The sequence below is a fragment of the Peromyscus californicus genome, unplaced genomic scaffold (assembly GCF_007827085.1).
Source record: "Peromyscus californicus insignis strain IS unplaced genomic scaffold, ASM782708v3 Scaffold_19__1_contigs__length_69161282, whole genome shotgun sequence".
Lineage (NCBI taxonomy): Eukaryota > Metazoa > Chordata > Mammalia > Rodentia > Cricetidae > Peromyscus > Peromyscus californicus.
The window spans coordinates 4,852,073-4,878,782 of record NW_026294491.1 but is presented as its reverse complement, the minus strand read 5'-3'; the positions used below and the strand labels follow the sequence as shown (position 1 = coordinate 4,878,782).

Sequence of the window (26,710 nt, the reverse complement as noted above, 5' to 3'; positions counted from 1 at the left end):
AAAGACGCAAGATACGAGCTTTCACCTCAGGTCGCTGTCTCAGTCACCCCCAAGGCAAGGATGTCCCCGCTGTCCCTCAGATGTGTGGATGTAGGCAGAGAGGAATCCAAACTTGGCTCCCTTCCACCACCCCTGCTGCCCCCAGACTTGCTTGCCTTTCCTCTACCCACCTGCACTGCGATGTGTGTTCCGTTGGCTGTGGCCAACAGCGCCACCTGTTGATGATGAAGAGATGCCACACTTGAGTCCTCGGTTACCAAGGCCCCGGAGGTAATGATTGTGACCTGCAAACACACGCAGAAAGTCCTTCCTTCCATCTACCTGCAGCAAGCACCCATGCCCTCCCCATGCAAGTAAACACATTCCCAGTGGAGAAAGCCGTTATGGGTCAGACTAAGCAGCCTGGAGCTCAGAATTAAACACGACTGGATTTTTCTTCAATTTGCAGGACTTTTTCCGAGGGTGGCAGTGTGGTAGTGAGGGTACTGGAGACCGAACCTCAGGAGTTAAGGCAAGTATAGCAACCAAGCTACATCCCTAGTCCTTAAATGTTTTTGCATTTTCTGAGCCAGGGTCTCACCAGTTGTCCAGGTTGACCCTGAGCTGTCTTAGCCCCGAGCAGCTGGATTACAGCTGCAGGCCACCATGCCTGTCCTGTTCTACACTGTCTGGAGATGTCTGCTTTAAAGATGAAGGTTGCTGAGGGGACTTTTTTGCTGTTTCTTTTTTGAGAAAAGGTCTCTCCTGGCTGTCCTGGAACTCACTCTGTAGCCCAGGCTGGCCTCAAACTCACAGAGATCCGCCTGCCCCTGCCTCCCAAGTGCTGGGATTAAAGGTGTGCATCACCATACCTGGCCTTTGAGGGGAGACTTTCATTGTTTTTTTTTTTTTTTTTTTTTGGTACTGGGTATTGAATCTAGGACCTCACATACGCCCAAAGGAACTCTACTGCTGAGCTGTACCCCACACCTTTTCTACTCTTTAGCTTGAGACAGGGTCTCACTAAGTTGCCCAGATGGACCTTAAATTTGTGATCTTCCTGCCTTAGCCACCCAGGTGGCTACAATTACAGCTCTATAGCACTAGGCCTGGTAGGGAGACCTTTTACGGTCTCTTCCTTTCATGAAATGTCTTGATTAGTTTGGACTGCACGTTCAATGTCCCCCCTCCCCCCCACGGGAAGGGACACAATCAAACTGCCTGCTCATACGGGCTGCGTCTGGGTGCCATCGGCGCTGACCATGGTGACCGTATGTGTGCCAGCTGTGGCCAGTTCGTCAGGATGACTGGGGATGGTGAGGGTGGTGCTGCCGTGCTGGGTCACCACGCTGATGGCACTGCCCAGGGCCTGCAGGTCTTCCGGGGACAGGCTGACCTGTCAACAGGGGGGAGATGAGCTACAGCATCAGAGGACGGCTGTCCACGCACACACAGGGGGCCACCGGCTTTGCTGGACATGTGTGGCGTGCAGTGAGAGCCAGGCTGGGGGCTGGGGGTGCAGAGAGGTCCACTGAGGGCACCCCACTGCCTCGTCTACTTCCCACTACATGGCCTCTGGAAGCCGCTGCACGCAGGTCAGGGTCTCCACCTAACTCATCTTCCTGATCACTCTGGAAGGAAGAGGCACCCTAGACAACGAGTATGGCCAAGGGGCAGGACACCCTGCGGCCAGCAGCACTGGTAGACTTCCAGCTTCAAGACCCGAGCACTGATGGGACTCTCTCGAGGACATGCATATCATTCAGATGAGGACATCAGTCTCAGAGGACACAAGACTGGGAGGAGCAGGTGACCACACTGGTCCCCTCAGCCTTAGCTCTCTCAAGTCCATAAAGGCAAACAGGAGCCTGGGGGGAGTTGAGGCTGGGAACTTCGGGGCTCCCCAGAGCCCCAGACTGGAGGAGCCATGCTGAAACTGCTCCACCCATGCCCAGGGTCTCTACCTGCTGGGCACCATCCTGAGTGATCAGAGCCACCTGGGGGGCCCCATCTTCCTCGGTCACCATGGCTACTTGGGTTGGGATGTCACTGCTCTCTTCCTTCACCTCCGAAAGGTAAGTAATGTGGGCTCGTTTGGTCGGTGGGCTTTCCTCGGCGGCAGAGGCAGCTAGGGGAGGAGGGCCCAGGCTGTCACCTGCTGCCGGAGGCCAGGAGAGGCCCTGTGGGCCCCGCCTCCCGCTTCCTGCCCCCTCACCCTCCAGCTGCTGCTCATACAGGGCCTGCTCGCTCTCCTCGGTGGCCTCCAGCTCCCCGTGCGCGCTGCGCTTATGCATGGCCAGGGTGGAGGTCTGCCGGTAGGTCTTGCCGCAGCTGCTGCACGTATACGGCTTGCAGTGTGTGTGCACCACGTGGTGCTTGTACAGGCTCGAATACTCAGTGAAGCGCTTTCCACAGCCTGGCACCGTGCAAACGTATGGCTTCTCCCCTGGGGACACTGGGCTGTGAGGGGGGCGGGAACTGGGGCTGGCGAGGGGAAAGCTAAGGGGACAGGGCTGGGGACAGGGCTGGGGACAGGGCTGGGGACAGGGCCGGGGACAGGGCTGGGGAAGGGAAAGCCGGGGAGAGGACAGGGGCTGAGAACTGAGCCTGAGTGGCAGGGGCTGGGGGGACAGGAGGGCATGGGAGTGGGACCCCTGCACCCAGAGACGATGTGCAGAGAGCAAGGTCGGGCTCCGAGAGGGGAGTGAGGCAGGGCATTATAATGTGGGGTGGGGGTCAAGGGTCGTGAGCAGAAGGGGAGACAGTGGGGTGGAACGCAGTGTCAGGGAGGAGGGAGAAATGGAACAGGGTGAGAAACGACAGAGAGCTGGACAGGGTCTGACACCGGAAGGGTGGGGACACCAGAGGCATATGCTTGGAGGGGATGAGGTGACATTTCACTCTGCTTCTTCCAGACCACTCCTGACCCTGGCCTCCTTCAAAAACTCAGTGGATGCGGAGACCTCAGGGAGGTGTGGAAATGTGGCTAGGAACTGTCCAAGTCCACAGAGGGTGGGCGGGACCTGTCAGACTAGACCCAACTACCAATGGGGAACTGCTCACGGGAGGTGACAGCCATTTGGGGGACCCACCCCAACTCAGCCCAGAGTGGCTGGCAGAGAAGGGCTGAAACTGAGAGGTGTCTCAAATCAGAAGCCCACAGGACAGGGAGACGGGGCCTGGGAGAGGGTGGTCCTCACATGCCAGCTGGCCCACCTGTATGGATGCGCACGTGATTCTTGTAGTTGGTGGCACTGGTGAAGCCACGGCCACAGTGGGGCTCGGGGCAGGTGTAGGGTCGCTCGCCTGTGTGGGTGCGCACATGTACCTTGCGGATATTTGAGGTGGTGAAGGAGCGGCCGCAGCCCTCAAAAGGACACCGGAAGGGGCGTTCACCTGTGTACACAGGGATTAGAGGGATGGCTCAGGAGCACCAGGGTAAGCAGGGATAGCTCCGAGCTCTGGGACTCAGTCTGAAAAACAGAGTGAGCCCCCGGGCGCTGTGGACGGGGTGGTGGGCCAGCCTACCTGTGTGTGTCCGGACATGCTTCTGCAGGTCCCCTGAGGTCTTGAAGGCTTTGCTGCACAGCTCCTCTGGGCACTTGTATGGTTTCTCACCCGTATGAGTACGGACGTGACTTTTTAGCCCATAGCCTATCCATGTGTGGTGGGGTGTAAGAAGGGCAGCCAGAGAAACCTCATCCCTGAATGCCTACCTTACTTAGAGACTCTCTATCTAAAGTGATCTTCTGGGAGGCTCCAGAGGGCCAGGTCAGCCTCTGCCCCATCCTGCCCAGGAAAGGCCCACTGTGCCCTGTGACACTTCCTAAGGCCAGATGGAGACATTCTAGAACATGAAACTCAGAGGGGGCCTAGGGAAGCAGGACCCAAGGGTCCTTGTTTTACAAAGGAAACGGAGAGGCCCGAGTCCTCAGGAGCTCACAGCTGGTGTGCCGGAGCTGACTCAAGACGTGGCCTCTCCTGGAGGCCCACCCCACAGTCACCTCAGTGGTTTCTCTGGGACAGCAGGGTCAGCTTGGCCACCTTCAAGGAGGTCCCCAAGTGGACCTCGAACCCTTTGCCCTCAACTGGAAGCAGACCTTGTCTTCGTCCAGGTATGTTACCTGTGGCAAAGGCCTTTCCACAGCCGGGGAAGTCACACCTGTATGGACGGTCACCCGTGTGAGCCCGTTCATGTACCTGTGAGGAAAAGCAAACCCAGAACTCAGTAGGATGGGGGATGGGCTCCGCTCTCTGGTCCTCTTCCCTCCCACACTATGTCGCAGCTTCCTCTGCAGACACGTGTGTGAACATGCCTCTTCCTCCAGCAGGTAGCATGGGGGGAGGACCAGGACCAGGGCAGTGCCGGGGCAGAATTACAGCCTTCCCGGGAAGAGGACAGGGTTGAAAGCTGTCCATCAGCCCTTACCTTTAAGTGATGGGCGGTGGTGTAGAGACGTCCACAACCCTTGTAGCCACATCGGAAAGCTCTGTCTCCGACCTGCTGCCCTTTGCCATTATGGGGAGCCGAGCTGTCATGCAGAACCTAAGAAAAGAAACCCTGGTGTCCCTATGCATGCTCCGAGAGGATGAGAAGGGAGGATCCAAGCCCCAGCTGGAGCCTAAGACCCAATGACCAGAACTAAACTCCTGGGTCAGGAGCAGGAAGCTGAGCATTCAATCTTCCAACACACACAAGACAGAGAGTGACCTGCAGTGGGGAGGCTTTAAATCTCAAAGTCCATGCCCAGTGGCACACTTCCTACTGTCCCCAAAGAGCGCTGCCAACTGGGAACCAAGTATTCACACCTTCTCACTCAAACCCCACAGCATGCCATGGCTCCGTGTGGCCACAGGCTGGACTCAAGGAGGGAAGGGCTGGAACAAGAACACTCCAGTCCCTCAGTCTCTTGAGTTATGTGCTTAGAACTGCAACTCCTTCTCTAAATGTCTTTTTATTATTGTATATACATATATGATGTGTGTGTGAGAGTGTCTCTGAGGCAGAGAAACACATCTAGACAGACAGGGACAGACAAGCAGACATGCTACATGAGAAACAGGGCTGACATGCAGTCATGGTGCAGCCCTGGTGGGTACAGGGAGGGCTGAGTGGTACAGGGAAGCTGGAAGGATCTGCGGGGTAGCTGGGAAGGCGGGAAGCAGAGTTGCTGGGATGGCTGAACTTGAACTAGACCGAGGTAGAAAGTCCTGCTGACCACCCCCCAGGAGGCCGGGGTTCAGCGGGGACAGTGGGTGAGGGGTCCAAGTCATCAGAGCTGGAAGAGATCCCTCTTAGCTTACTCACTCAGCTCGGGTTTGGGAGGCGAGGGACTCGCCCGAGGCTGGACTGGGCAGTGGCAGAGCCAGCACTGACCTCACGGCTCCTGCTTTAAGAGAGCCCAGCTCTCTTTCGGCCTCACCTCTGGCCTTTACCATCCCTTAAGGCGGAGGGGCTGAAAGGAGGTGGAGCTGAGTAGCCTGTGGTAGTTTTGTGCTCCCTTTTGAAGAGGCATGAGAATTTCCTCTTTTCTCTTACAGCTTATAAAACCAACTCTCCCAGCATGCAGGCTAGCCAGGGTTTGGGAAACTGCCCATCCGCCAGTCTCTGTGGTCAGCCCAGGGTGGGAACAAGCCCATGGCCCACAGGTCTCTGTTCCTGTCCTCAGCAGGTAGGCCAACAGGCCCAGCAGAGACTCAGAGAACCAGAGCCTTCTTGTCAGACCTCATGTCCCAAGAATCCTAGCTGCCCTGGTGCACATGGCCTGCTCACTGCCTACTGAGTTCACTTTACCAAGTGACTGAGTGAGTCTCAGAGAAGCTGCAGGTACACCAGCATGCACTTCGGTGGATGGAAAACCAGTCAAGACACGGCAGAGCTTTCCCAAGAGCAGCTGGTTATCACAAGCGCTTTAGTGGGGCTGGGCCTGACTTCCTGCCACGCAAGCCACCGTTCCTTACAGTAGCCTTCCCTCCTCAGGCAGCATAAATGCTAAGTGCCCACAGCTGTCTGTCATGGCCCCAGTGGGTCAAAAGGACTCATGAGAGAAGAGCAGGAGCCAGGGTAGAGGGCTGAGGCAAGAGTAGCCTTGGCTGCGCTCAGGCACAGGCCTGCCACTATTCTCTAGAGGTGAAGTTCTATGCTTCCTTTTGGTTTGATAGGATCTTGTGTGGTCCAGACTGGCTTTAAGCTCCTGTCTCCACAGGCCAAGTGCTGGGGTTCCAGGCACCGACCTCTACATTTGACAAGACAAGTAAGGTCTGGCAGTTCCAAGAGGTGGTGGACGGTGAGGCCCTCCTCTCCTGAGCAATGGCAGTGCTAGGCTCTGCGTGCTCACCTTGCTGGCATATTGCTCCAGGGCCACCACTGTGTCTGCACTGAAGCCCTCTTCATCCTCCGCGGCCAGGTCCTCCAAGCCCACCTCTGTTTGCACAGCCAGGATGGTGCTGTCCGATGGCTCAGACACAGGGTGATGAATGTAGGCGGTGGAGCCGTCTTCCAGCTGGACAGCTTCCAGGGCGCTGGGGTCATAGCCCTCTACGGGGCACATGAAGTTAGTCCTGATGCCACACAGGGGGAGACCCAGCTGAGATCCTGACTTTAAATTATGAGCAGTGAGTTCACCAATGGGGGTTTCAGTGTGGGGTCTCTCCAGCCTCCACTGTGGTGACGTTTCTCTGGTTGGTCCTTCTGGGACTGTCCCTCATAAGGACAAGGCTTCCCAGGGTCCATTATCATCTCGACATAGATGACCCCCAAGGGCTTCCTGCCCAAGTACTCATCATGCCCCACATCCCAGTTTGTTTGGTCTTAGGATAAAGACCTAGAGCTCTGTTCTGATGAGCCCCAAGTACTCTGGCCTTGGCTCTCATCCCTTTGCCCCGTTTCCCAGCCTTCCTGCTCCAGGAGATCCTCGGATGTGCCTTTCTTCTGCACAGTTTGGTCCTGTCTGGAGTGCTGAGCCCATGCTGCCACCCCTCAGCTAGAAGCTGAGCCCTAGCTCCCAGCTGCTTAGACTGTGGACGGTGACCCCAGACGGCTGAACATAACTGAATGTTGGAGTTGTGAAAAGCTGGGCGTCATTAAATGTTTCTAAATATTCAATGGCGAAAAACGGAATCAAAACAAAACGCGCAGTGACTCTGAGATGTTTCTGGGGTGCTTGCTAGTGTCGCACCTGTGACCTCACTACAGCCTTCGTTCTTAACACACAACATGCACTTTGTGTTCTGCATGCTGTCAAGTCACACAACACAAACCAACCCTTCTGAAACACCTCAGCTCAGACTGGAGACTGTGTTATGATTTGCAGTTTTAACTCTTCATACAGGTGTCCTGCTCTTACAGAAGCATAATTGTTTAATTACAGAAAATAAAAATAATATTTTTCTATTATTGTTGTTCAATAAATATCAAATCAGTCTTTTAGATTATATTGCGTTATAGGTTTGATTTTAAAAATTGCAGTTTGAATTGTTGATTTGAATTTCATAAAAATTGTTAAGTGAAGCTGGGCAGTGGTGGCACATCCTTTAATCCCAGCACTCAGGAGGCAGAGGCAGGTGGATCTCTGTGAGTTCAAGGCCAGCTTGGTCTATAGAGTGAGTTTCAGGACAGCCAAGGCTACACAGAGAAACCCTGTCTCGAAAAACCAAAAGAAAAAAATTGTTAAGTGAATTTTGGCTTGGGATTAGGACAGAATTTCCAACCCCTTTTTAGATGGCCCCAAGCACATGGCTGCCATTTTACACTACATGATGTGAAGTGGCACTTAGCAATGATGATTATAAAATGAAACTATTGGTCAAATCTGAAATGCTGAAGATGCTCTACACTCCTCAGCCATCATCATCCTGTGCTGCAAACGTTTGGCCAAGAACTCAATATGCAAATCTGCATTTGTCTTCAATAACAATGAATTTAGATGTATGCCAAAGAAATTTTAAGATTTAAACATTGAAGTGTATGCATGGGTGCCTGTGGGAGTTTATGTGCATCAATGTGTACAGGAGCCCGAGGAGGCCAGAAAGCATTGCATCCTCTGGAACTGGAGCTATAGGCATTGGTGTACTGCCTGACTGGGGATGCTGGGAACCAAGCCTGGGTCCTCTCTAAGGGCAGGAAGTGCTCCCAACTGCTGAGTCATCTCTCAGCCCAAAACTGTAAATTTCTTTATGATTCATTATTGGTGATTGTCTATCTGTATACCTATTTTACATGATTATATATCTAGGGCTATGTAAGCAGCCCAGTACCTGAGGAGTCTATCCACCCTGGCTCAGAGGAGCTCTCCCCGAATCTTTCTGTGTACAATCACTTCATCCCCGACAGCTAGCCTACAGCTGAACCGGCCCCGTCTGATTCTGTTCTGCTGTGTATGCTCCAGCACGAATGCAGTGCCTCGTGTGTGTTTGCCCACAAAACCACTTCCAGACTAACTGGTTATTCTTCTGTACATCAGAAACTATTTTCTGTTGGGTCTTTGAGACAGTCTCATTCCGTAGCCCTGGCTAGCCCCAAACACACTAAGGAGCACAGTCTGATCTGGAGCTCCTGGCAATCCCACCTCAGCTTCCCAAGTAATGGGAGCGTAGGTGTGAGCCACTGCGCCTGTGCGCCTCTGGAGGAGCGTGCTTCACTGTTAGAGATGAGTAGGTTTCTCCCCCCTGGTCTGTGATAATTCCCTCAGGCCCAATGGAAAGGCCTAGGTCTTGGTGGCTGGTCTGGTGCCAAAGTCAGCATCAAGGCCTATGCCGATGTTTAAGACTTGTGGCCGTCTTAGGGCAGAGGCAGCTGCTCCTATGGTGTGCCCCAGGGAAGGCATGCAAGGCTGCTCTTGGGGAAGCACAGCTGTATTTCAGGGAAGATAGCACCTGTGCTGACTCCCCCGATCCCGCCAGTTCTGCCTCCTTTCCCCACCAGCCATGATGCCCACGGGCCCACCTTTGGGTGTGTGGTGTATGTAGGCCATGCTGCCATCCTCCAGCTGCACAGGCTGACCATCCTCAAAGGAGAAAGACTCTGTGAAGAGAGCAAGGCCAGCCAGCCTCTGGAGCTTGTGGCCATGGAGGCTGCCCGAGGGAGGGCTGCCAGGCCTCCCTCCACACAGGGCTGTGCTGGGGCGCCTCACCTTTCTGTATCGTCACCTGGTGAATGTACGCAGTGGTCCCGTCTTCCAGTTGGAACACTTGCCCTTCAAGCAGCTTCTCCCCTGGGGAGGTGAAGCAGAGACGTGGGCCAGGCTGGCAAAGGTCTACCACATGCTTGCCTGCTTTGGTAGATGCCTACTGGGGTCTCAGAGTTCTCACCTGTGGCCCAAGCATAGGTAACATTCACCATGTTCCCTCATTCCCCACTTCCTAAGCCTCAGTCTGGAGGCACCGAGGGAAAAGTCATCCTGCCACAAGGTAATCTTCCGGTCACTTACCCAGGATCAATCTCCTTTACTGTTCCAGCCAGGCCTGTGAAGATGGGGACCTCTAATCTAGTACAGAGCTGCTGAGATTGAGCTAAGGCAAACCAAGAATGTCCTGAAACCAGGGAAGATCCCAAATGCTAAGAAACTCAGATACAGACCAAACTAACAAAATAAAACACATTACCTCATCTTCCTTGTAACAGTGTGCCAAAACCTGGGCCTCCAACAAGGCAGGCTTTGGTGTGGGCAGTAGCTATAATTGGCTCTGGAGACAGGACAAACCTCCGGAGTGTGAATTCCAGGTTCTTACTCACTGTGTGACCCTGGGCCACTCACTTATTTAGACTGTCTCAGCTTCCTGTTCATCTTCTGAACAACCCTCTCCCCCTTATACGGTTGCTGTGAGGACTGAGTGAGTTCACTGGGAACAGGCCAGGGTTGTGGTCAGCTCTCCATAAGCTTCAGTGTTCACTACAGGGAGCCACTGTGCAGTTTGAAATCCCAGCACTTGGGAAGTGGTAGCAGAAGGGCCAGGAGTTCAAGGCCAGCCTCTGCTACAGATCTGAATTTGAAGCCAGCCTTGACTACATGAGATCCTTTCTTGAAAAACAAACAAAAGAAATGGAAGTAAAGCAGTAGGAAGCTATGAGTGTGTGTGTGTGTGTGTGTGTGTGTGTGTGTGTGTGAGAGAGAGAGAGAGAGAGAGAGAGAGAGAGAGAGAATTCAAGTGTGTGAGATGTGTGTGAGACGGGTGTGTACATGAGACGTCTGTGTGTGTGTGTGTTGTGAGATGTCTGTGTAACGTGTGCATGTGTGCATGGGCGTGCATGGGTATGTGTGTGTGTGTATGCATGCGTGCGTGCCAGAGGTCAACGTTGGGTGTTGTTCCTCAATAAGCTTTCCCTTGTTTTGGAGACAGTATCTCTCATTGGTTGACCAGGAGCTCCCAAATTAAGCAAGGCTAGCAGGCCAGAGAGTCCCCAGAGGTCCTCCTGCCTCTGTCTTCCAGCAGTGGGCTTATAAGCTGGTGCCACTGCATCCAGCTTTTCATGTGAGTGCTGAGGGCTGAACTTGGGTCCTCACGCTCATGTGCCAAATGAGTGAGCCATCCGCCTAGCCTGAGTTGACTACTATTTCATGGGCTCGTCTGGGTCTTAGCTCACTGTCATTTCAGTCATGTTTCCTTAATGGACCTATGAAGCTTCAAGCCCCCATCTCCGCCCCCGCCCAAAGCATTTCTTGTTCCAGGGTCTTGCTGTGCAGCCCAGGGTGGCCTGGTATTTGCTAACCAGACAAATGAAGAGCTCAAAGTGGTTGTGACCCTCCTCTTTCTGCCTTCTAAACGCTGAGACTGCAGCTGTGGGCATCATGCCAGGCTCTCTTCCTTTTCAGTGCTAGGGACTGAACCTGGAGCTTGTGCATGCTAGGCAAGGGCCTCCCTCATGGCTATAGCCTTATCCTTGATCTTTTTTTTTTTTTTTTTCAGATGAGGTCTTGATACGTGGCCCAAGCTATCCTCAAATTGGCAATCCTCCTGGGACCACAGGCATGGGCCGCCATATCCTGGCTGATCTGTGGTCATTCTTATCTCTTCTTTTCCCTCAGACCAGTCTCGTGTTGCCCAGGCTGGCCTCACCACCATTACGGAGCTGTGGGTAACCTTGCCTTCCTCCCACCCTCCTGCTTTCACCGCCCAAGTTCTGGGCTCGCAGGAATGAGCCACCGTGTCTGGGTGGCGCTTGGAATTAGACTCAAGTGCTCCCTGCTTACGTCATCCTCTCGGAAGGCCAGAAAGAGGAAAGGAGTGAGGACAGGAAGAAAGACATGGAAACTGACAAGTTCACGCAAGAGATGTGTTTGCTTCTTTCTCTCTCCACGTTTCCTGCTTAGGACCTTGAGTCCTGTAAGTCAGGAGAAACGCCAGCTGGCTTCTTCTGACTCACTCATCTGCTGACATTTCTCCACCGGGAAACCCCCAAACTTAACCCTAGAGGGAGCCTTCTTGGGTTCTGTTATAAATGATGGATTATGCACAGCACAGCTGTGACTCACCAGTTATGTAGCTGTACACAACCTTGAATAGCAAATGCCCTCCTATTTTGGAAAGTTCTGGAAACTATAGGAGGTGGGCCTGGTTGGAAGAAGTAGGTCCCTGGGGGTCAGGTGGTGTGCTTGTGTTTTCCTTGGCCCGTTTCTGCCTCACTTCCTCCTTCCTGTCTGCCATGTGGTGAACGGGTCCCTCCCACCACCCACAGGCTCCTGTCTGCATGAGGTCAAATGACCATGGAGGGGCCACCTTCAAACCGTGAATCAAACTCAGCCTTTCTTCCTTCCTGTCACTCATGTCAGGTCTTCACCACAGCAGGCAAAAGAACTCACACAGAAAACTGGTATCAGGGAAGTGGGCTGCTGGCTGTGTGGACAGTGTGGATCTTAAGGCGCGGGAACTTTCTGTGGGAGGACTTTGGAAAGTCTGGAGAGGCAAGCTGGAAAAACCTTAGGCTGCTGTAAGCAAAACTTAATGAGCAGTTCCTGTGGGTGTTCGGAAGCCCAGGATGCCAAGAGGAAGTGGTCAGTTGAGACCAGGCTCCCGTGGTTTCAGAGGGGCACAGGAACTCTAGTGGGAAACGGATTGGAGGGCCATTCATGACACATTCTGGCAAAGAATATTGTCCATGTCCTAAGATTCTGAGAAAGGCTGAATTTAAAAGTAAAAGACTAATTATTTTGATGGAGGAATTGTTTTTAAATTACATGTATTTGTGTGTGTGCATGGGAGTAAGTGCACACACATGTGCACACACTGCAGCGCAATGGAGGAGGCAGGGGCCAGACCCGAGAAGAACGCTGGAGAAAGACACGGAGAGTGGAGCAGGCAAAGCCCTGACTTAGGAAGGAAGGTGCAGGGGAGTGGCTTCTTGGGCCAGGGAGCTCTGGTCTCTGCCCTTCTGTTCTTTGGAGACAGGGCCCTGCTCTGCAGCCCAGGCGTGTCTCAGTCCCCCAGTGCAGAGCTGAGAGGGTGTGCCCGGCTCACAACTGCCTGATTCCTTCAACTGCTAACTCTGTGTGGCAGTCTGACGAAAGGGAAGTAACGGTGTGAGGAGAAACACAGCCCCACCTAAATTCTTCCTCTCACAGACGTCACCAGAGGGACAGGACTCCTAAGGAGGGTCAGAGGGTGGGGACTTTAGAAGAATTGTAGGGAAAACACCTTCCCAAGAGAACATCCTACAAAGAACACAAACAACAGACAGTTTGTAACAGGCCTCCCAGAAGCCTGGCCACGTGCTTAAGAGCTTACTGATGGCATCGGGGGGTGTCTTACATCATTATCAAGAAATAAAATTTTAGGCTGGATGTGGTGGCGCACACCTTTAATCCCAGAGCTCAGGAGGCTACAGAGTGAGTTCCAGGACAGGCAGGACTACACAGAGAAACCCTGTCTCAAAAACAAAACAAAACAAAACCCAACAATAAACAAACAAATAAAAAAGGAAACAATTTTAAATGAAAAAATAAACAAGGCATCTGTAAACCTAGGCATGGAAATTTTCTTAGCCATGCATTGAAATGGAAGGCAGCAACACAGCCATAAGGACAGCAATGCTCACAGAATCTAGAAAAGGTAGGAGGAGGCAGTGTTCCTGTCCAAGGAAGACAAGACAGCATAGGACGCTATGGTGATATATTGTGTACCCGAATACAATTTACCTAAAGATCAGAGGACAGAACAAGTCACTAGATTAAATACAGAGGCCAGGCAGGGGTGGCACACACCTTTAATCCTAGCACCCAGGAGGCAGAGATCTGTCTGGATCTCTGTGAGTTCAAAGCTACCCTGGACTGCATGAGATTGACTCAGTCTAGGAGAGAAAACCTAGCCAGGCAGTGGTGGCACACAGCTTTAATCCCAGTACTGGAAAGCACACACACCTTTAATGGCAGGGCGGAGAAAGGTATATAAGGCGCGAGGAGACAGGAACTAAAGCCTTTTTGGCCGAAGCCTTCCTTTCCTAGAGGCTTTTTTGGCGGGAGCCTTTTGGGTGAGGACTCAGAGACACTCAGTCAGAGAATTCATGGAGTTGGTGAGGTGAGCTGTGGCCTGTTCCTTTGTCTCTCTGATCTTTCAGCATTTACCCCAATATCTAGCCCCGGGTTTTTATTATAAGACCATTTAGGAATTGGCGTTACAGGGCATGTTTGAGAATGTAGAAGAAAGGAGGTGCACCCTACCCAAAGGCCCCTGTGCCCAACAGTACTCCCTGCCAGCTCTATGCTCTCCTTGATTTGAACTTCCTTGATAGAGGAGGGAGGGTGCCAGATGCAGCACATCTGTGAGTCTGAATTTCAAACAAACAACAGACTTTCATTGTGAGTATCCCTCATCTGAAAATCTAAAATCTGTAATGCCTGAAATTCTAATGAGCTTTAAATTAGGAATGTGCAGGCTAAATTTATGCAAACATTCCAAACCCAAGTCTCCAAAACTGACACATGTCTGGTCCCAAACATTTGCGTAAGGGATACCTCATCTGTTCTTAAAGCTTCTTAAAATTTAATTTTATCTTTTTTTTTTTTTCCTCCGAAACAGGGTTTCTCTGTGTAGCTCTGCTTGTCCTGGAACTCACTCTGTAGACCAAACTGGCCTCAAGCTCACAAAGATCTGCCTGCCTCTGCCTTCCGAATGCTAGGATTAAAGGCATGCACCACCACCGCCAGGGTTTTTGGTTTATTTTTTAAATTTTTTAATTTTTAATTTTTTTGGGTTACTTTTACTTTTATTTAGGTATATATGTACATGGGGGTGGGGTGCTGTGTGTATATGGGTAACTTCAGAGACCAGAAGAGGGTGTGGATCCCCTGGAGCTGGAGTTACTGGCAGTTGTGGGCTGCCCAGCATAGGTGCTGGGAACCCAGCTCAGGTCTTCTCTGACTGAGCACCCCTCCAGCTCCCCAGCCTATTCTTAAGTACTATGGAGAATTTTTTTAGTATTTAATCCTATGATTAGAAACACATGCCCCATGAAATCTGAGGATATACTTATACTACCGAAGAACCTGTTACTTATCTGCAAATCAAATCTTTGTGAACCCGACATTTTTATTTCTGGTGCCCACTGGTGTCGGACATTAAGGCACAAGCCACATGCTTGGTGTCCCCTTCTGAACCTAGGCTATCTCGTACATGGTGGAGGCTCAGGAAGACAGTCCAAGGCTTACACTTTCTTGAATCAAGATGGTCAACTGCCTTCTTCTAGGAAGCACGCACAGACTGGAACAGTTGTGTCTGAAAGCAGGAGGCCTCAGCGAGCACGTGCTCATCCGTCCCACAGTATTTATTCTAAGGAGTTCTCTTTCATCAAATACACACAAGACCCTCCCACACATGCTGTCCCGGGTGGGGGCAAGCAGGCAGGAGAGGAGGGCAGTGAGGCTCCTGGAGGTGGCTGAGGCTCAGGATTCTGACGGCCCTGGCCACACTCACCTTTGACAGCTTGCTGGACGTAGGCTGTCGTCCCGTCACTCAGGGTCACCGTCTGCAGCCCCAAGCTTTCCATGACAAGCTGTCACTTGTGTCTTCAGACATGAAGTTGGCTTCTGGCCACCACTGAGGTCAGAGATTTCCTTCTGGGTCACCAATCTGAGAAAATGGACAATGTCATGTAAAAACTTTCACAGCTTCCTCCTGCCGCACTTAATGAAGCCAGCCAAGAACACAGACACATTTCAGATAACTAAGTTGGTTCCTATGGAGAGGGTACAAAATATACACACGACGCTCTAAATGGTGAGCACAGACGCATGCCAGTCAAGCTGCTTGTGAAGTAAAAGTCCGCTGACCCAAACCCTTTGAAACTCACTCCATCAGAGGCTGTAGGCAGGCAGCCTCCCTGCTGCTTCTCTGTGCTTATTAAGCATCTTTCCTGCGCTCAGACACATCCATCCTCTGGCATTGTTGACCGTCCTTGAGGAATAAGGAAGTCCCTAACAGAATTCACACTGTCCCCACTCCACAGATGGCACCTCCATCCACACAGTGGCAGGTCATCCCTGAGGACTGTCCTCTCTGGGGCCAGCACCACTTCTCAGTGCTCAGAACCTCCTACCCATGTCCTCAGATAAAGACCCACCCGCTTCTGATTTGTTTCTAACAGGCTGTGAGGATGACATTTGAGAAAACCAAGAGCACAAACCTCAATCTGCGGCTTCCCTGACTAAGGCCCAATGGCTTCCTGAGAAGCCGGGACCCTCCTCTTCCTTGCGCTCACAGCCCTGGGCTCACCTTCTTCACCACTTACTGTAAGCGTCACCCATGTTCCACCCAGGGCTCTTCTGGCTCAGGGTGGCTGCTCCAGCCCCTCATGCTGTAGGCTGCACGCAGGAGTGACTCACTGTGTCCCAGCAGCGTGGAGCAGGGTCCACTGTGGACCCCCACACTGCGACCTGCCAGGAACCCTCGGCCTCTGCTGTAGTCTAGGTAAAATTCTCTTTTTTTTATAAAGAGGGATCTATTCTTACATATTGACAACTTTCAGGAGTTGGTTCCGACCTTCCATCGTGTGGGTTCCAGGTATCAAACTCAGGTCATATTGATTGCAAGTGACTTTTCCCACACAGCCATCTTGGTGGTCCTTATTAAGACTCTCCCAGACTGCCTGCTTTATCCTCACACCCTCCCAGATGACTGTTTCATATTGGTGTACCCAGAGGATGTTTATATGTCACAACACATGTCACATGAAGCCAGAAGTGAGAAGCTGGGGCTTTGGCAACCTCAAGGGTTGAGATCAGTATCTTGGCGTAACTATAGCCCATCTGTGACACGCTGGCTGTGACGCTCCATCCCAAGCTTAGCATCTTCACTGGAACAACTCGGTCACTGAGTCCACAGACATTTACTGAATGCTCTGTTCTCCAGGGAACAGCATCAGCACCTGCCAGAAGCACACACTGCTGAGGGTTAATGGGACAACAAGGACATCACACGTCCACATCTCTACATTCTGGTACCATTCTGTTCCCCAGTTTAAACACATTTTATTTTCTCTGTGTGCGTGCGCACGCAGAGCTCAGAGGACAACTTGAGGGAGGTGGTGTTCTCCTTCACCACGCAGGTTCTGGGGACTGAACTCAGGCTGGTGGCCAGTGCCTTTATATGGGGAGCCATCTCGCTGGCCCTATTTGTCTCTATTTCATGGTCTAGTCCTAAGACATCAAACAACTTGCTCAAGGTTGCACAGCTACTAAGTGTGAGGGGAGGATTTGAACCCACGCCATCTGATCTGGAATGAGAGCTCACACTATTCTGTTAAGTGCAGAGGTGCTCCTGGAGGTTTAAAATGCCGAGGTCACTAAAAACAAAAAACCTCTTGTGCAACATGGACACATACATTTTGAAGAGGTTGTCGAAGGCTGCCGCAGAGAGGTCGAGGGAAACAGCCTCTGGGAACTGGCACTTGAGCCAGCTCTCTACAGCCGCCCCACCATCTCAGGCCTCTGGTCCTGGCTTGTCTTCGCTATTCGACAACCTCAACGCCCACCCTCTTAGTCCGGGAGAGAGCTGTTTGTAGCCCATTTTACTATAACCACGGGGTGAGAGATGAAGGACAGACACCACGTATGGGACAGCAGTAACACTGTCCCTAGGTCACTCAGGGCTGAGAGTAAGTGCTGTCCCTCAGCACAGCGCTAGCACATGGCAGGCACTCCAGAATGGAGGCTCTGAGGTGCGGGAGTAAGATGCGCTCTGAGTTCATTCCTGCCTCATGAAGGAAGCGGGTGGTGTCTGCAGAACTGGCTTCTGGTCTTGATTTAGCTCCTTATCTACTTCCGTACCCATTGGCCCAGATGGCCCTCTGCTCCTTCCCCCTGCCCAGGCTAACAGGATTGATGACGGACATACCCCCAACTGTGCTCAACATCCTGTCTGCACTGACTCTTTTATGAGGAGCATACACAATCCCTTGCAGATGAAGCTACTGAAGCTAGGAGATCAAGTGATCTGCCCAAGGTCCCAAAGCTACCAGCCGCTGACAAAGCCGGGCTGGCCAGTCTTGTATGGGCCTCCGCATGTCCCACTGATGAAGCATCGGGCACAGTCAGCACTCAAGGCACAGCCTCACCCCAGCCTTCTCGGTCTGCCACGGGGCAGGGGGAGAAGGAAAAGCTGGGAGCACATTTCCCAATACGACCTTCTCAGACCGTAAGAAAAGCAAATCTATCTTCCTTTTCTCCCCCCTCTCTTCCTCCCCTGCTTTCCTGTACTGGGTCTTACACCCAGAGCATCACTTGGCCTCCTCCTCCCTCCTCCTGGCACACACCTTTGAAGCAGCCACTGCCCCTCTCTAACTCCCATGTCTGAGTGCCTTCCTAAAGCATGTGACTTCCCAGGTGAGAACGAGGTCTCAGGGCTGGCAGAGTCCTCGTCTCTCCCTTCCCCTTTTCTTTCTTCCTTTTGCTTGAGACATGATTTATGTCGTCCAGGATGGTCCTGAACTTGTGATCCTTCTGCCTTCTGAATAGCAGGATTACAGGGCTGTGCAGTCTTGGCACACCAAGTTTAAGGGATGAGAGCCTTGACTGGAGCCATCTATCTGCCTTTACCCTGTAAGCTACAGCCTCCTTTTCCCTTCTTTAAATGATGACTTATTGCGAATCCCCTTATGCAGTGAACACTAAACTCCCAAGCGACCACAGAGGCTGTCTGGACAGTCCTGCCTGCACTGGGCATTTCAGATTCTAGATGGACGGAGAAGGTGTGCAGTTGAGCAGCTCTGCTATGATCTGAGCTGGGAAGGGGTGTGGGACAAGAGTGCTAACAACATGCCAGGCCTAAAGCAAGCGCTCCCGACTTCCCCAAGCAGCATCCGGCGACGTCCTGTGCTCCACTTCTGAAAACGAATTGAACCTGTCAGCTGCATACAGAAAATCACAGTCGACAGAGAAGGGATACAAGACAGGAGACTAGAGAGCACCCGTGCATTCGCACTGCAAGACAGGAGACTAGAGAGCACCCGTGCATTCGCACTACAAAGACAGGAGACGACTAGAGAGCACCCGTGCATTCGTGCTGCAAGACAGGAGACTAGAGAGCACCCGTGCATTCGAGCTGCTCCCCATGCACAGGTCCGCATCTGATCTGGCCCACATCCAAACTCCTCACAGATGACAAACGTTAGTCCAGGAGGGACAAGCATGATGGGACAAGGGGCAAACAGATCAGAAACAGATTTCGGAGAGCTGTGTTAACAAAATGATTCTGCATTTGTTACTACAGAAAAGGACCTCAGTGCACATCAAGACCCAGGCCTAATTCTGTGGCTTTCTAAGTAATAAAGAGAAAACAGGAAATCGGTAACAGAAAATTGCATCGCTCAGTTGAGATGTAAAGCTTATGCACACACCTCTGTCAGCTCACGTTTACACGGTGACGTGGCTATTGCCACTGTGGAGATGTGAACGAGTCACAGAAAATGGAGTGACTAAGCAGAGGGGATCATTTCCAGTTGTGAAGGGCAGGGAATGCAGGCCCCGATTCTTATAGAACAGAACTCATTTCAACTACAGTGAAGTCTCAGCTACACATTTAAGCAGTTTTAAGACCTCAACTTCTGAGCACCAGCATGATGATCATGGTGGACCTCAGTCTCACTTTTAGTTCAGGAATGTCTAGAATCAAGGCATTTTGGAAATTATGCCAACTCTGAGTGGAAATGTTCTACCAGGGTACTGTGGGATGGTCTGTATGTCAAATGTGTTGCTGATTGGTCAATAAATAAATCACTGATTGGCCATTGGCTAGGCAGGAAGTATAGGCGGGACAAGGAGGAGAATAGAGCTGGGAAGTGGAAGGCTGAGTAAGAGACACTGCCAGCCGCCATCAGGATAAGGAAGATGTAAAGTACCGGTAAGCCACGAGCCACGTGGCAAGGTATAGATTAATAGAAATGGATTAATTTAAGCTGTAAGAACAGTTAGCAAGAAGCCTGCCACGGCCATACAGTTTGTAACCAAAATAAGTCTCTGTGTTTACTTGATCGGGTTTGAGCGGCTTGGGACTGGCGGGTGAGAGAGACTTGCCCTGACTGTGGGCCAGGCAGAAAAACTCTAACAACACCAGGGGATATGTAGCAAGACCCTGCCTAAAAAAAGAAAAAAAACCCCAAAAATATTAGCAGAGCAATGATCAAGGCATTCAGCTGTGGTCACCATTGGCTTGACAAGGGCCACTTACGTGAAAAATGACATATCCTATCCAAATCAGGAGGGACAGGGGCACTCCCTTAACACACCATTTTATCAAGACATCAAAGTGGAACAATGTGCAAAATCTTAATAAGGAAGAGAAAGGTTGGGCAGTGGTGGTGGCGCATGCCTTTAAACCCAGCACTTGGGAGGCAGAGGCAGGTGGATCTCTTGTAAGTTCGAGGCCAGAATGGTCTACAGAGTGAGTTCCAGGATAGCCAGGGCTACACAGAGAAACCCTGTCTCGAAAAACCAACATCAACAACAACAAAAAAAAGGGAAAGTAGTTCTGACCTTCAGAAGGAAAAAAAGACAATGGATAACAGCTCGTTAGGAAAACCAATAGCTGGGGAATACTTTAATAAAAGATCTATGAAATATATTAAAAACACAGACACAAGCTGGGTGTGGTAGCTTATGCTGTTAACTTACAAGGCTCATACAGGAGAATCCCCAGGAGTTCAGAGCCACCCTGGTCTACAGAGTGAGCCCTGTCTCAACCAAACAATAAAGAAGGCAAACGAGTTAAGGAGCCATCTCAACAGAGGAGCCATGAAACTGAAAACCAGCTGGCACCGAGGAGAGACTATTAGAAGGGTGAACCCCAGAACGCTGACAGCATCACATGCAGGCCGAGGATGTGGACGGACATCAACTCTCATCCTCTGCTGCTGGGAATGCCAGAGGGAACAGCCACTTGGAAGACAGTTTGGCAGCCTCCAGTGATCACGCTCCTTGTTATTTACCCAAGTGAACCTATGGATGTGTTCTCTCAAAGCTGCCTAACTCATGGAAACCCAGATGTCCTCAACAGGAAAACTGTTGAACACCCCTACAATGGAATATTTTAAGTCTTAAAAAACATATGTGTCAATGTGTGCACATGTCTGAGTGCGTGTGGAGGTCAGGGGCTAGAGGCTGACATCAGGTGACTTCCTCAATCACTCTGTACCTTACTTTTTGAGACAGGCTCTCAGGAACCAGAAACTCACTGACTGGCTAGAGCTCTTCAGATCTTTCTGTCTCCACCTGCCCAGTGCTGGAGCTAAAGATGCGCATGACTGCATCCAGCTTTCTGTGTGGGTACTGGAGGTCTTCATGCCTGTTAGTAGTGAAACTAACTGATGGCCCATCTGCAGTGCTCCAGGAGGGCAGACTCATAGCCCCCCAAATCATACCCTCAAGTAGCATTAGCACTTCACACATGACAGGTGCTCCCTGGTTATTATTTTATGAACCAAGGAAGGAGGAAATTTATTGTCAATGCACTGCCCAGGCAGGGCTGTACGGCCTCCAACATGCTCCCACAACACAGACATGCTGTCTTGTTTAGTCTGAGCCTGAAATTCATCAGTCTCCACAGTGGGAGCTGAGATGACAGGTCCTTTCTAGCCTAAGGTGGTTCTTTAAAGAAGGGAAGCCAGGAAGGCGGGGTCACCCAGCCACATGGCAGCAGGCCCAGGCAGACTCCTGGAAGCCAGGAAGGTAGGGTCACCCAGCCACATGGCGGCAGGGCCCAGGCAGACTCCTATACCTCTAGATTTTCCTTCTAAGTGCATCTGCTGCCTAGTCCTGGGAAAGTAGATAGTTACTAGGGTCCCACAGATTGAGCTTATCAACAGCTCTACTAGACTGTTTAAAAATCTCTCACAGCTAAAGTGGGCAGCCAGGGCTACATAGAGAAACCCTGTTTCAGAGGGAAAAAGCAAGGTGAATTCCAGCCAGGTGTGGTGGTGCACTCAGCACACAGGAGGCAGAAGCAGGTAGATCTTCTCTGAGTTCAAGGCCAGCCTGGTCTAAAAAGCGAGTTCCAGGACAGCCAGGGCTACACAGAGAAGCCCTGTCTGCAGGGGGGGGGGGGGGGGGGAGTGAATTCCTAATCTCCCCTTCTCAATCTGATGTTCCAAACTCTTTCCCCCAGCATGTGGGAATTCCATCCTTCACTTGCCCAGGCTACAAATGGGGGCTGTCCTCAACATCTTTACTGGCCACATTCAATCCATGGCTCTTTTGGTACCTCTTTGAAAGTTAAGTCCATAATTCAACACTTTCTCTCCTTTACTTCGGATCCAAGCCATCAACTTTTCTTTTCTGGACCACTGCAGGAGCACCCCCATCAGTTCCCGCTGCAGGAGCACCCCCATCAGTTCCCGCTGCAGGAGCACCCCCATCGGTTCCCGCTGCAGGAACATCCCCATCGGTTCCCACTGCAGGAGCACCCCCATCGGTTCCCACTGCAGGAGCACCCCCATCGGTTCCCGCTACGGGAGCACCCCCATCGGTTCCCGCTGCGGGAGCACCCCCATCGGTTCCCGCTGCGGGAACACCCCCATCGGTTCCCGCTGCGGGAGCACCCCCATCGGTTCCCGCTGCGGGAGCACCCCCATCGGTTCCCGCTGCGGGAGCACCCCCATCGGTTCCCACTGCAGGAGCACCCCCATCAGTGCCTGTCCTTCCACTCTGCCCCCATACAGCTTACTCTCAACATAGCAGCTTGAGTACACTTTCAGAACATAAGCCAAATCATGTCACTTATCTGCCTAGTGGCTGGTGGCCTGTGAGACCCAAGATCTGCTCTCAATCTACTCCCCACCTCAACAGCTCCTGCTCTTTTTCTCGTCAGAATGCAGCCATTTTGGTAGCACAGCAATCCTGGCTGGCTCCTCGTGTTTTTGGAATATACAAGGCTTATTTCTGCCTCAGGGCCTTTGTGCTTGCTTGTCTACTGTTACAAATAAATTTCTCTCAGATACATGCCAGGCTCATCTCTAATTTCTTTCAGGTCTTTGCTCAAATGTCACCTTTTCAGCAACAAGTTCCTCGCCGCTCTGTCTAAAACAAGAACCGTGGCCACGCTCTCTTCTCTACTTAATGGTTCCAATTGTTCTGTTTGCTTTATCATCTATCTCTCTTGTCTGGTCCCCAATGGGCAAACTCAGTCCTCTATCCGCAGCATCTAAAAAAGTGCTCTGCACACAGCAGACAAATTAACTTACAGAATGGATGGGATGGACAGACGGACAGATGGATAGATGATCAGTGAATGCATGAACACCCATCCCTTAGGATCTCCAAGTAGGTCAGAAGGGAAAGATCCTTGTTGAGCCTGGGGCTCTCTCACCCTGGAGGAAGGTACCCACTCCCTGCCTCACCTGTTCCCAGATCCAGTCCGGCTATTTACCACCAGCAGCCTCGGTGAGCCGGCGCCACACTGCACCAGGGCAACAGGCTCTTGTTGCTAGGATAGTGCAGGTCCCAGGCCACCAGCACAGACTTCTGCAGAGTGCTGATTTTTACATGTGGCCTTCTGACAGCTCACAAACAGAAGAGGTCAGACACAGGTTAGAGCTAAATATTCTACTTAGTCTAGGTAAGCCCCGATTCAGTAATAGCGGCTCATTTGATTGGAGGTGTTTTCTGAGGAACAGTGCTAAATTTGTACATATTCATCTAACTCCTCCTCCTCCACCACCACCTCTTGACGTAGATTTCCAACACACAGAAAAGTAGAATATTAAAACTTTCACAGGCCCAACAATGTCCAACAAGCAGCCAGTGAGAGGTTTCCTGTCCTCTACTCCAGCCTAAGCAGTTCATGTAGCCATTTTCTTGAAAACAAGTCTATACAAGGCAGCTCCTGACCTTACCGCTGGATTCTACCACCCCTTTAGAACTGTGCTTATTTGTTTCATGTGGGTGCACTCACACCACAAGCATGCCATGGCATCTGTGTGGGGGTTAGAGGACAACTTGGAGGAGTCAGTCCTCTCCTACTATATGGGTCCTGGGGATCAAACTCGGGACATCAGGCTCTTTACCTGCTGAGCCATCCTGCCTGGAGTCTAGCATCTTCTCAACCAATTTGTTGTGGGCTTACGTACCCAAAAGTCAACTAACCAAAAAGCCCAGTAATATTATCAATTCCCTCACCAGAACAATGACTAAACAAAGAGGCATCTAAGTTCCAAACTGTCTGACCTGAAGCATGCGTAGAGGGCTCTGGGGAAGGAGGATGCAGCTACAGAATGAGTTTCACTTGCTTGCAGGTGACACAGACCTTCAGAGCTCACTCAGTGCAGTAAGCAAAGATTGACTTCCTGCCTTCTCCTTCCTTCCCTTCTCAGGGAAGATCAAGATGCCAGAAAATAAAAGGATCCAGCCTCTGTTCTCAAGGAAATCACAGGGAGGCTGGTGGAGGAGAAAAGACACACATAAGGCAGATTATGTCCTGTACCCTAGAAAGAGAAAAGCAACGTAGGGTGTAACCACCTTCTGAAATTCACCCACAGAGTTCTGCAGCCTCGCCTGCTGTTCACGGCTACTCAACCAACACTGGGAATCGGGTGACCCACAGAACAGACTTTGGGGCATGGTTCTTTAATGTCATATTTGCTACTCACCATCCTGCTTCCAGGGGGAGGGGAGCCAGGGCTTGGAAAACAATAGGACTAATTCAGTGCCAGGGGAGCCGACAACAGTCTATCCTCTGAGGATCTCCAGCAAAACAACTGCATAAAGAGGCTGGGAACAAGAGTGTGCTCAGGAGACACAGCCAATCAATGCTGCAGGACTTCCAAGGGAAGTCCTCAAGACAGGCCCTCTCGGGGCTTAGTATCTGAATCCATCAGATGGTCCCCGAGAAGAGTGCAGTTCTCAGGACAAACCAGACGCATAGGATGTCTGCCCTACAGGACTCAGAGCGGCAGCCCCAGAACTCAGAGCCAGGGAGAGTGCCAGTGCCAGAGCAGAGCTATGTGGGAGGGAGAGTTACAATGTAATCAACTTGTTACCAAGATCTGTGAGGTGACGAAGCTCACTGACAGAAACAAGAGAGAAGGAGAGAGAAGGAGGAGGAGGTTGACGCTGTACGAAAGGCATCTGATGAATATGAGGGACGAGATTCAGCATCTGAGCAGAGGTGCGGGCAGAAAGGTGAGCTCTTGGAATGGGCAAGTGCATAGATATATGAGTGGGACTGCTGGGCAGAAGTGACTCATTTCACAGAAGCTGGGCATATTATAAGGTCACTGGAAAAACTCATTAGAGGTTTCTGGGAACAGGATGTGGCTGAGGATGGCAGAAGTGAGTGGAGGAGCTAGGATGCACACTCAAACAGGCTTCCAATAGCATCGGGACACAGATGCCTCAGGCCTATGCACCAGGAATGGACTGGGGGTAATGTCAGTGGCACCACTGAGAGCTGGGAGCCCCAAGGTCCCAAACTTGAGCAAAGGACAGACACAGGGGCTGAGAATATGGCTCAGTGGTACAGTGCTTGCTTAGCATGACAGGTGTTAAGGTTAATTGGGTTCAGGACATGCTACCCCAAAGCACAGTGATTTGAGGACACGAGAACCAAGGTCTCTCTTATCTTCTCCTCTGAAGCAAGTCATAAGACCATCACCGGCTAGATGCCCTCCCTATACCCAGCGGAAAAAGGCATCCTTCTTTTTAAAGATGCAGGCCACAGGTAAGAGCCTGGACATCTGGAGCTTGTTATGTTACCCTACCCCCATTTAGTGCACTTTCTCGGCCTTACATTTTTCTTGAACTAGCCATCTTCTGCAGGTCTAGAATGAAAATATGTGGGTTTAACCTGCAGATCTCCACCTCCTTAACTGAGAGCCTTCCATCGCATAAGTTATACTAAATAAACTTACATGTTTTTCACTTGTTAATCTTTTATTACAAGAGCCTCAAACAGGAATTTAAAAAAGGTATATACGTCCCTCCCACTGAAGGGGCAAGGTCTAAGGGGAAAAGAGGTCGAAAGTCATGAACAGGATGAGAAAAGTCATTAAGTCGTGGGGCAAAGGGAGTAGAAACCCTTGTGGGTCATGAAAGGTGCTGATGTTGAGCTTAAGAATTACTAGAGAGCGAGGAACAAGGGTCTGAGGAGAATTTGGGAAGCCAGGAAGTCGGGATATGAGAGGCATTGGAGTTAGCAGATTTTCTGAGATGGCTCAAATGTATGAATTCCAGATTCCTTTATTTAAAGCAACTCCCAGGGAAAGTCGGGGAGGGAGTGGTGACGATATAACTAATACCTAGAGCTTGTGAGAGGTAGAGTTATTTTATATAAATAAAGCTTGATATAACAGTAGTTGCTGGGGGGAGAGGCAATCATTATTAAGGAGCTATGAAAGTGAAAGTGAGAGGTGAGGAGCCCTTATCAGATTGAGACAGGGATTCCAGGATGTGAGGAGCCCTCATCAGATTGGGACAGGGATTCCAGGAGGTAAGGAGCCCTCATCAGACTGGGACAGGGATTCCAGGAGGTAAGGAGCCCTCATCAGACTGGGACAGGGATTCCAGGAGGTAAGGAGCCCTCATCAGATTGGGACAGGGATTCCAGGAGGTAAGGAGCCCTCATCAGACTGGGACAGGGATTCCAGGAGGTAAGGAGCCCTCATCAGACTGGGACAGGGATTCCAGGAGGTAAGGAGCCCTCATCAGACTGGGACAGGGATTCCAGGAGGTAAGGAGCCCTCATCAGACTGGGACAGGGATTCCAGGAGGTAAGGAGCCCTCATCAGACTGGGACAGGGATTCCAGGAGGTAAGGAGCCCTCATCAGACTGGGACAGGGATTCCAGGAGGTAAGGAGCCCTCATCAGATTGGGACAGGGATTCCAAGATGGCAGCATTAGTGATGGTATGGGCCATGTGCTCATTGTCCCAGGACAGTTAAGACCTTCACTAAAAACAACTGCTATCCCTTAAAGGTTTTCTGTGGGCCAGCAATGTTGCTGAACGTTCTGCATGTGTTACTGGGGGCATTTTACTATCCTCCCTTGGCAGAATAGTGACAAAGGGGTCAGAAAGGCTTTAAAGGGTATGCCAAAAGTTCCACAGCTGAATGGCCAAGTTTATGATGTCAACATCCCAAAGGGAGGCTCTCTGCTACACTGCTTTCACAAACTGATAGAGCCCGAGCAAAAGGGATGGATGAGTGGAGACAACTAAGTGTAGGGTCATGGAAATGAAGAAAAATGATTCAATGAAGCAAGTGGACCCTGGGGCACTTCTAGGGCAGAGTACCAAAAAAGTTCTCTATTTTTGTCTTGC

The 26,710-nt window shown here is 51.3% G+C and overlaps 1 protein-coding gene across 4 annotated transcripts in view; it reads right to left on the bottom strand.

Annotated features, from left to right (window-relative positions):
* Znf76 (zinc finger protein 76) overlaps window positions 1-26,710 on the bottom strand; it is a 29,069-nt gene that overhangs the window by 1,220 nt on the left and 1,139 nt on the right. For 2 of the 4 annotated variants that reach the window (XM_052744394.1, XM_052744395.1), the window contains exons 2-13: window positions 14,884-15,039; window positions 9,111-9,191; window positions 8,924-9,001; window positions 6,318-6,517; window positions 4,409-4,525; window positions 4,104-4,179; window positions 3,508-3,633; window positions 3,196-3,375; window positions 2,195-2,425; window positions 1,944-2,107; window positions 1,211-1,375; window positions 171-284 (exon numbers count right to left, since the gene is read on the bottom strand). In XM_052744394.1, coding sequence (XP_052600354.1) covers window positions 171-284; window positions 1,211-1,375; window positions 1,944-2,107; window positions 2,195-2,425; window positions 3,196-3,375; window positions 3,508-3,633; window positions 4,104-4,179; window positions 4,409-4,525; window positions 6,318-6,517; window positions 8,924-9,001; window positions 9,111-9,191; window positions 14,884-14,956 — 1,605 coding nt within the window. In that variant the 5' untranslated portion in view covers window positions 14,957-15,039. Of the gene's footprint in view, window positions 1-170; window positions 285-1,210; window positions 1,376-1,943; window positions 2,108-2,194; window positions 2,426-3,195; window positions 3,376-3,507; window positions 3,634-4,103; window positions 4,180-4,408; window positions 4,526-6,317; window positions 6,518-8,923; window positions 9,002-9,110; window positions 9,192-14,883; window positions 15,040-22,795; window positions 23,976-24,043; window positions 25,867-26,710 lie in introns of those variants that run through there. The other 2 variants (XM_052744397.1, XM_052744396.1) reach the window with 2 other exon arrangements.